Below are 8,801 nucleotides of genomic sequence, written 5' to 3' on the forward strand. Positions count from 1 at the left end.
ATTTATAAGATATAAAAGAAATTTATCTAAATCCTCCTAGACTCTGCCTAACCGCCTAAGCGCTAGGCATTAGCCCGCCGCCCTAGTAGCGCATAACTCTTTTTAGAACCTTGGTTTAACACAATTGGAAACTTTCATTTTCTTTCTTGGATAAGAAATAAGAAAATTTATCTTCCATTAAATATAAAATTTCCAACAAAAATATTATTGGAGGAAAAAAGAAAAAGGAAAAAGAAAAGCAGAACTTGCTCTGGCGTTTCGTCAAACCAAAAAAATGTAAATACTCCACGAATCACAATCCCCCCTCTCTCCTCTCTCTTTCTCTAAACGAGCAGAAAAGAAAACGAAAAACGTGGTGATAAAAAATCAATTACAGCCATGGCGTCGTCGTCGTCGACTGAAGAACCGAATCCGGAGCAGCTGCAGCGGCAGCAGCCACCACAACCGCCGCCGCAGCAACAGCAACAACAGCAGCAGCAGCAGCAACCACAATCAGTGAAAGAGTGCGTGCACAAGACCAAGCTAATCCAATTCTTGGGACGCTCCGCGCCTATCGTCCTCCAGAACGACAATGGTCCCTGCCCGCTGCTCGCAATCTGTAATTCATCTCTCTCTGTCTCGTTCGCTTTGGGTTTCTCTTTCTGATTTTTCTTGCTTTTGGATTTGGATTGATTGGTTGCCATTAGAAAGTAGAGGAAAATGATTAGGGGATTGGAATTTTGACTCGTAATCTGAAGTTGTTTCGTGGTTTTCTGTCAATTGTGAGTTGCAGGTGTGTTAGTGTAGTCAGAAACTGAGATTCGAAAATTCTGTTATTTTTCATACGCTTTTTTCTGGCAAACAAACAAACATGGAGGAAAATACCGACTTGATCACTCAATACTCTGTATTCTCCATTTATTTGGTCTTCTTTTGATTCTGAATCAAGATTTGATCCTGGCAAACATCGATTAATCATTTTTGTAATATATTCAAAATCGGAGGATCCTATGATCAGTTTCCAGTTCATTTGTAGGGTTTTCGGATCGTCAATCTTGTTGATTATGAAAAAATGTTTTTTCCAATGTGGGATTTGATAGTCTCAACACGCCCCTTGTGTGTGGCAAATTTTTAATGCTATCATGTGGACAACACAAATCGGGCGGAGCACGTGGGGCCTTGGGTTTCACACGCAGGACAAGCTGCTCTGGTACCATAAAAAAGTTGATTTTTGGATTGAACGACTACTCTATTTGGTTGTCAAGCCGAGAACGAACAATCTCGCCATTACATTATTTCTGTTTCTCTAATCGCTCTTCAATTATTATTGTTATTATTTTCAATTGTCATTTTCTTGGTTAGCTATTTGGTTGCTGGGAGATCTGTGGAAATTAATGGGTAACTTTATGAATCTTAAGTGCCATTGCTATTTGATTTTAATTAAATGAACAGTTCGATTTAGCTAAAAAAAATTCTTGTATGAGGTCAGGCCTATGACAAATTACTAGGTCCTGGATGGGTTCCTTATGTAGGAACAAAAATTTCACGCAAACTTGTATGTTTGGTTTCTTTTGCAAGTGAATTTGAACATGAATAATCCTGTGATGTACACCTACGGAAACAGATGCATACCAAGATTATTATTTTATTGGGGGAAAAGGACTCATGCCTTCTTTTGTTGGTTTGAATTTGGGTTTCCTACAGGTAACGTTCTCTCGCTGAGGAACAGCTTGAATTTGAGTCCAGACACGTCAGAAGTATCACAGGAGAAACTACTTTCGCTCATTGCTGAACGACTAATTGATTCTAACAGTAATATTGATGTAATTAATAACAATTTTTTTCATGACCACTTCCCAGTTTCTCTCTTTCTTTTTGTAAATTGATGCGAACTATGTTGTTATTGTGATATAGAATAAAGATGCAGGATATGTAGAAAACCAACAGCAAAACATTGCTGATGCTATTGATCATCTCCCTCAACTTGCAACGGGGATTGATGTTAATATAAAATTCAGAAGGTTGCCATTGTTTATTTCCACCAGTAGTTTATTGTGATGTTCTTCATTGTGAGTTTTAACTGAAATTTAACTAATGATTGCAGGATAGATGATTTTGAGTTTACACCAGAGTGTGCCATATTTGACCTGTTAGACATTCCACTGTATCATGGTTGGATCGTTGATCCGCAGGTTTGCTTCTTAGTTCTCCAGCCTTAGGTAGCAGGAGTAAAGTAGAGTTATTCAAGCACTAATTTTGCTTATTGCAAGTCTGATGGTTGCTGTAGGTTGGTGCATTTGGGCCTGGTGAAGTACGCTCCCTTAATGCTTGTTTGCCTCACATAATATTAGTAATTGAAAATTTGGGGAGAGAATTATATGCACTATTCATAAGCCCAAAAGGGTTTAAATATAGTATAACTCTAATCACAGATTCACAATAAGATGCTAAATCACAACCATACTATGCACAAAGTAGAAACTACATCAAACTGTAAACAAATTGGGAAAGAAAACCTTATTTCCCAAGATCATCATTCTCCAACCTGTTACATAATTTGAATATTTAATGAATAACTTAGAAACGTAAAAGGAACTGACATAATTAAATGAAAAGCATTGAAAAAAAATAGATTTGTGCTTATGCTTCCTTGAATGATTGTTTCATGCCTATAAACTAGATGGCATCATATACCTCTACAACATAAAGACATCACGTGTCTGCAAAAAACAACTGTATTAGATTTCACGCACCTAACTACTTAAACAACTTTACAATTTGTGCCTCCACAATATAAAGATATCTTGTGTCTTCATAAAATGACTAAAATCTCACAAAAAAGATGGTCCAAAACTTTATGGCCAAAAAAAGAACATAAATTGTATATTGAATTTATGGGTAGGAATAATCAATTGGGTCTCATGTTAGGCAAGCACAAGAGAGCCACGGATCAAAATTGCTCTTGCATAACATGTACAGGTCCTGATGTGTACATGTGTGTATTGCCAAGGTGGAATCTGGTGGATTTTGGGTACTTGTAATCCCTCTGTGCCACAAGAGTGGGCAATTACTGGGCCAAAATTCATGTAGTGGCCACCAAAGGGGTTTTTATGGGATTTGAACTCAGGATTTGAGGTCTGCATGCATACATCTACTTTAAACCAGCCCTCAATATATATGGAAATTTCTAGTAATGAAATGTCATGTATCACATCATAACTGGAAACAAATTCAGAAAGTCTGTTGCTTAGGTATTGGATTGACCATCACATGAGTGGAATTTCGACATGCATTTGATCTCTGCAAATTTCTGGAGTGGGAAAACAGCATATAGTTTGAAAATTCAAATGATTTTCCTGTGTTGGTGTATCTCATTATTATGTCATTAATATAATGATCAAAGTTTTTTGGGGAAACTTGTTACTGATACAATATGCTATGTTTCTACCTTTTCATTTAATTTTTTTAATTTTCTAGGAAAATTCATGATATTCTCAGTAGGCTACTAGGCTACAGTGTACACGTACTTTATTCCCTGGTTTGTAACATTGTATTGTTTCTTTCATAATTCATTTAATAAAATGTTCTGATTTTTGTTGAAGAATATGCCATCTGAGATTTACTGTATGGCTTTTGTTTTCGTAATCAATTTTCTAGTGTATGTTGACCAGGATGATGATACTGCCAATGCAATTGGGTCAAAGTCTTATAATGCTCTCATGGGGGAGCTTGTTGCATTGGAAACCCAGAATATGCAGAGTGAGTGTAAGAATACTCCAGAAGAAGATTGCGTTGATTTTGCGGCTGCAACAACTGCAACCCTGGGAGTCCCTACACCATGCCTTTCTACAACTAGATCTTTCGACAAGTCTCCACATTCAGCTTCTGATGAACCAAAGGCAAGAAAGGGTGACCGTGAAGAAGAAGAGGAGTTGGTGAGGGCTTTACAAATGTCTGAGGCCGAATTGACAACCTTAGTTCGTTATCCACGTGCAGTTGTCAGTACTAACAGAGCCCCTCTGTCGATTAGTTCAGATGCAAGTACACTTCCTGAGAAGGTTATGCCGGTAGATTCTGTAGATGAATCAGAGAATCACGCTGCTGTATACGATAATGTCCATCAGTCAGAACTGTATGTACCAGAAGATTGCAATGCCTCCAGGAATGAGAGTAGTAATGCGATATCTTTATATACTACTCCAGAGCAAAAAGCATGTTCCTCGTTGTCAGAGACTGTTAAGGCAGAAAATTATGATCAGCCAACTGATATGAAATCAGAAGAGCGTCTTTCCTCTGATCTGGAAGTGAAAAGCACTACAAATGAATCAGTCAAGATTGAAAGTGGAATTTCTTTTTCTCCGGGGAAAGATACTGAGTCATTGGAGGAGAACTGTACAGATGTGTCAATAGGGGATAAAAAGTTTGCGAGTCAGGCCAAGCTTACACCTGATGCTCATGGACATATAGATAAGAAAAATGAGAGCAACGCGACAGAGGGATGTTGCTCATCTGCTCCAAATGTGGGTTTGAATTCATCTACTGGCAGAATGCAGCAAAATGAGGCATCAGAAACTTTAGCATCAAGTGGTGAAGGCAGTGAGCCCATATATGAAGGAGAAGAGCGCATTCAGGATTCAGGAACTCCAGTTGTTGAAGACAGAGAGCCTGTATATGAAGGTGAGGTGGTACTCGCAAAACAAGTTGACAAAAGCCCCTTAGATGCAAGGCCCAAGGGTGAAATCACTCCACAACAAGGTGAGTGCTATACCATATTAGAGCGGAAAAATAATTATTTGTGGATCTTGTTATTTCATTTGTAAATTAGGTGACTATTTTGCATTCATTTAATGTTTTTAATGTTCTGATATATACTGTCTCCCATTGCAATTGCCAATTGGGTTCAGGTGAACTGGTTAGGACTTTTTTGAAGAACAATGCTAGTCAGTTGACTTTTTATGGGTATGCTGGCTTACTTTTTTATATTTGTAGGCCTTAATCCTTTTGGATAAAAGTTATGTTCTCCGTTAACTATTTGTTATTGTGGTGTGCAGCCTTTTCTGCTTACAAGAGGGTCTTAAAGAGCGTGAGCTATGTGTTTTCTTCCGAAATAATCACTTCAGCACCTTGTTTAAGGTTAGTATGTATTGGAAGTTTAATGATTGATGTTGCTTCTCTTGAATTGCCAGGATCACGTATTTTGTTGGGGGGGGGGGGGGGGGGGGAGAAATCGAAATCCATATTTTTATTTCTTTTACGTAAAGTATTTACCAGATCTCTTTCCGTTTGCAGTTCAATGGTGAGCTTTATCTTTTGGCTACTGATCAGGGTTACATAAATCAGCCTGATTTGGTGTGGGAAAAGCTAAATGAGGTACGATATTTAATTCCTATGTTTCTAAGTAAAGGAGATTGTTATCCATCAAGGTTTTTTAAAGCATGTTCACTGGTATTGATGATTTGATCCCAGTGAAAAGGTAGATATATGCTGATGTTTTATGTTAATATACTTATGGTGGAACCTAACCATTTTAAGGGAACTATTTAAAATGAGGAACCCGCCCAACCTGGTTAGTTTAAATTTTTATAGTCAGCTGAAATTAGACTTGGCAATCCCTTACACAACCTGAAATGACACGAAAATAACGGGTTTTGGGTCAAAACGTTAACTAACCAAATTACACGTTAAAAACCCGTTAATAACGGGTTCTTAACAAGTTTACCCGTGGTTAACCACGTTTCAACCCAATAAGAAAAACTTTGTTTGATAATTTTAAATTACTAAAAAACCTTACTACAATAACCATATTATTAAATCCAACAAAAGTGATTAAAAAATTCCAAAGCACATTAAAAATTCATAGCAGTTAATTTACCAAGTGTGAAAAATGCGAAAACATATGTAAACGCTCGTGATCACATGCTCTACACTTTGACGATGGTACATCATCGTTTCGATTTTTAAAACCCTACAAACCATCGTGAATAATGTTTTAGGAGGAGTTCAAAATAAATATAATAATTAATTTTAAAGTGTGAAAATGTGAAAAGAATATACAAACGCTCGTGATTATATCCTCTATGCTTAGACGACAGTTGCATCATCATTTAGATTTTTAAAACCCTCCAAACCCTCATGAATAGTGTTTACTGTTTGATTGCAAACTCCGAAATCCGACACCAGAATCCATAAACCCTAGATTTATAATTAATCATCAGTTGTCATTTGCGCTCTACTCTGCTCATTTGATTTCATTTTTCAGATTTTCTTTTTTAAAAACATGATTTTTAGCTAATGCAAAAAAATGAATTGTTCAAATCGTTGATATCACGTTTCGGTGTCTACAGTTAATTGAAATATGAGTCGATGTTATATAGTTTCTAGAGATAAACGTAGAAATCTAAATGTGATATCAATGATCCGAACCATCATCTTTTTGCATACGCTAAAAGATCATATTTTCAGAAAAGAAAATCTGAACAAACAAAATTCGGTGAGAAGATGGAGTTTAAATGTAAACGATAATCAACAATTAAAACTTTAAGTTTAAATCTATGGTTTAGGGGATTATGGTGGCGAATCTCGGAGTTGACCTCTTCACAAAAGTTGTAGAGCTTGTCATTATGAGTGTTCGTGTGTGTGTGTATGTATATATTTTTTTTATATTTTTCACACCCCTATATTAATTCAAAAAACTATTAAAAAAAACTTTACAACAATAGCCATAGGATTTTTTTTATTCTCACCTAATTGTTGGATTCTTTGATCTCACTTATGTTTTTAGTATTACGTTTTTCATTTGATTATTTATTGATTTAAAATATATTTTCTTTAACGGATTGGGTCATATTACCCATTCATTTTAATGGATGTTACACAACATGACCCGTTAAGATATCGGGTATGTCACGAACACGAGAAACACAATACGAATGCAAGGTCTAGCTGAAATGTTAGATTAAGTTCATTAGCAATCCCAATATTTTCTGTCATCGAACTATAAAAGTTCCATATGTAGAGAGAATCAGAGATGTTCGAAATAGTATGGTGCCTTGATGCACAAACTTTTAAAGTTGGATTCTTATATTCACATTGTCATGCTCTTTCTCTCACGCCCTACTATTATGTATCCTAATGATGTTTCCCTACGCATTTCAGGTCAATGGGAATACATTGTTTATGACAGGCAACTTCAAAGAATTTAAGGTAGAAAGTCGTACAAATGACACATGGGATGAAAACAATGCTGTCACCAGCACTGCGGTAGGCAGGACCTTTCGTACTTTTATATTTAGTCTCTGCACAGTTTTCTGAGATGCTAATATGAAATTAATGTTTCACTTTCAGGACTATCTTGCTAGCATCGATAGTGCAGCACAAGCGGGATTCGATATGAAGTAATTATTTTACTTTGCTTCTACTTGCAGATTAGTCGTTGATTTACAATCTTTAGTTAGTTGATTTACAATCTGTAGTTTAAAACCAGATGAGAAACGAAATTTTAGGGATATTGCCACTAAAATATGGTTTTACCTTTTTCTGCAGTGCGACAAGTTACAGCTTGGTTATTAAAATATGGTTTGGCCTACGGAGTTCAAAATGTACTAATAATGTTGAATTGTGTTTTGGCAGTTCTGATATGCAGTTGGCAATTGCTCTGCAGCAGCAGGAGTTTGAACAACCGCAGCAGCGTCAAAACTCGCAGCAACCATCTAATAGTGGCAATTCAAGGATGGTTGTAGGTCCCCAGGTATAGTTTCTTGTTCAATATATGTTTTAATTATTTCTTTCTTTTTCTCCCTTTCAATTTTTTGCGGCAAAAAACTGGTGAAAATGATTGTATTACTCCATCATATGGCATTCGAACTTAATATAAGTAGTCAGATACTAATGTTGCCTAAGCATATCTTATATCACATGACCGACGTACTAATTTTGTATAAACACAATTGTCCGTGTTTTAGATTACATAGGTTTGGTGCAGTCAGTCGTAGCATGGTGAAGTATTTTAGATTTTTCATTTCGGAGGATATCATATGAATCTGAGAGCAAACAATTGAAATTTTGCAGGGGCCAAGAAACAATGCCAGAACTTCGTCGGCATCCGCATCTGCAAGACCCGAAGCAAAAAAGGAGAAGTGTACTTTAATGTGAATTCCGGCAGCCAGCAGTCTTACAAGTTTGTATTGTAAATGGTGTTTGTCTTGGCCCCGAGTTATATTACGACATTAATCAACCCCGTCCAACTTTTTATGTGATTTTTAGATGAAAGTTTTTTTACTGTATATAGTAAGTAGATAAACAAATCGCTTGCCGGCCCTCCCCCAAGCCTGGCAGTTACCCTAACCGGAAGAACGAGGTCGGTGTTCTAACTCATCGGAGAGGTTCAGAGAAAGGTCGGATAACAGTGAAACTGCGCTCTTGTTCACTAACATTCTGAGTTGATGTAGCACGTTTTCCTATCAATCTTAATGAATTTCCTGCATTTGCTGCCAAAAATTCATATTTTCTCAGACAATGAATTGAGTGCCATTCAATTTCACTAGTTCACCACAATGGTAACACCAAACTATTTGGAAATATTGACGAAAATGATCATTTTTCAAATCTTGGTTGTTGAACGGATCAAAATTGATATTAACGACATATTAGTCAAATGTCTTGAAATGAACAATTTGAATAATTGAAAATTTTAATTTATCATTTCAGTCCATTTCTCTAATTTTCTTTTTTAAAAGATTGAGAACAATTACAAAACTGAGAGCAGTGGCATTCTAGGATTCATGTAATCAACCTCACTTAGTGAAATAAGGTTTTGTTATTGT

General features: G+C 36.4%; 1 protein-coding gene across 1 annotated transcript; it reads left to right on the top strand.

The window, feature by feature from the left end:
• Nucleotides 1–259: 259 nt before the first annotated feature.
• LOC137710777 (uncharacterized) lies at nt 260–8,243 on the top strand. Its single transcript, XM_068449900.1, has 12 exons — nt 260–598; nt 1,684–1,802; nt 1,894–2,000; nt 2,084–2,171; nt 3,651–4,734; nt 4,884–4,938; nt 5,031–5,112; nt 5,269–5,349; nt 7,135–7,239; nt 7,324–7,373; nt 7,609–7,726; nt 8,047–8,243. Exons 1-12 carry the CDS (start codon nt 379–381, stop codon nt 8,128–8,130), a joined length of 2,193 nt encoding a protein of 730 aa, XP_068306001.1. The 5' UTR covers nt 260–378; the 3' UTR covers nt 8,131–8,243.
• Nucleotides 8,244–8,801: the final 558 nt, after the last annotated feature.

This window comes from Pyrus communis, chromosome 12 (assembly GCF_963583255.1).
Source record: "Pyrus communis chromosome 12, drPyrComm1.1, whole genome shotgun sequence".
Classification (NCBI taxonomy): Eukaryota; Viridiplantae; Streptophyta; class Magnoliopsida; order Rosales; family Rosaceae; genus Pyrus; species Pyrus communis.

Excerpts from the sequence above, each read along its gene's own strand:
- LOC137710777 (XM_068449900.1), top strand. The coding sequence starts at position 379 with ATGGCGTCGTCGTCGTCGACTGAAGAACCGAATCCGGAGCAGCTGCAG. Across the intron at positions 599-1,683 it reads CTGCCCGCTGCTCGCAATCT|GTAACGTTCTCTCGCTGAGG; the intron begins GTAATTCATCTC and ends GGTTTCCTACAG. Across the intron at positions 5,113-5,268 it reads ACTTCAGCACCTTGTTTAAG|TTCAATGGTGAGCTTTATCT; the intron begins GTTAGTATGTAT and ends TTCCGTTTGCAG.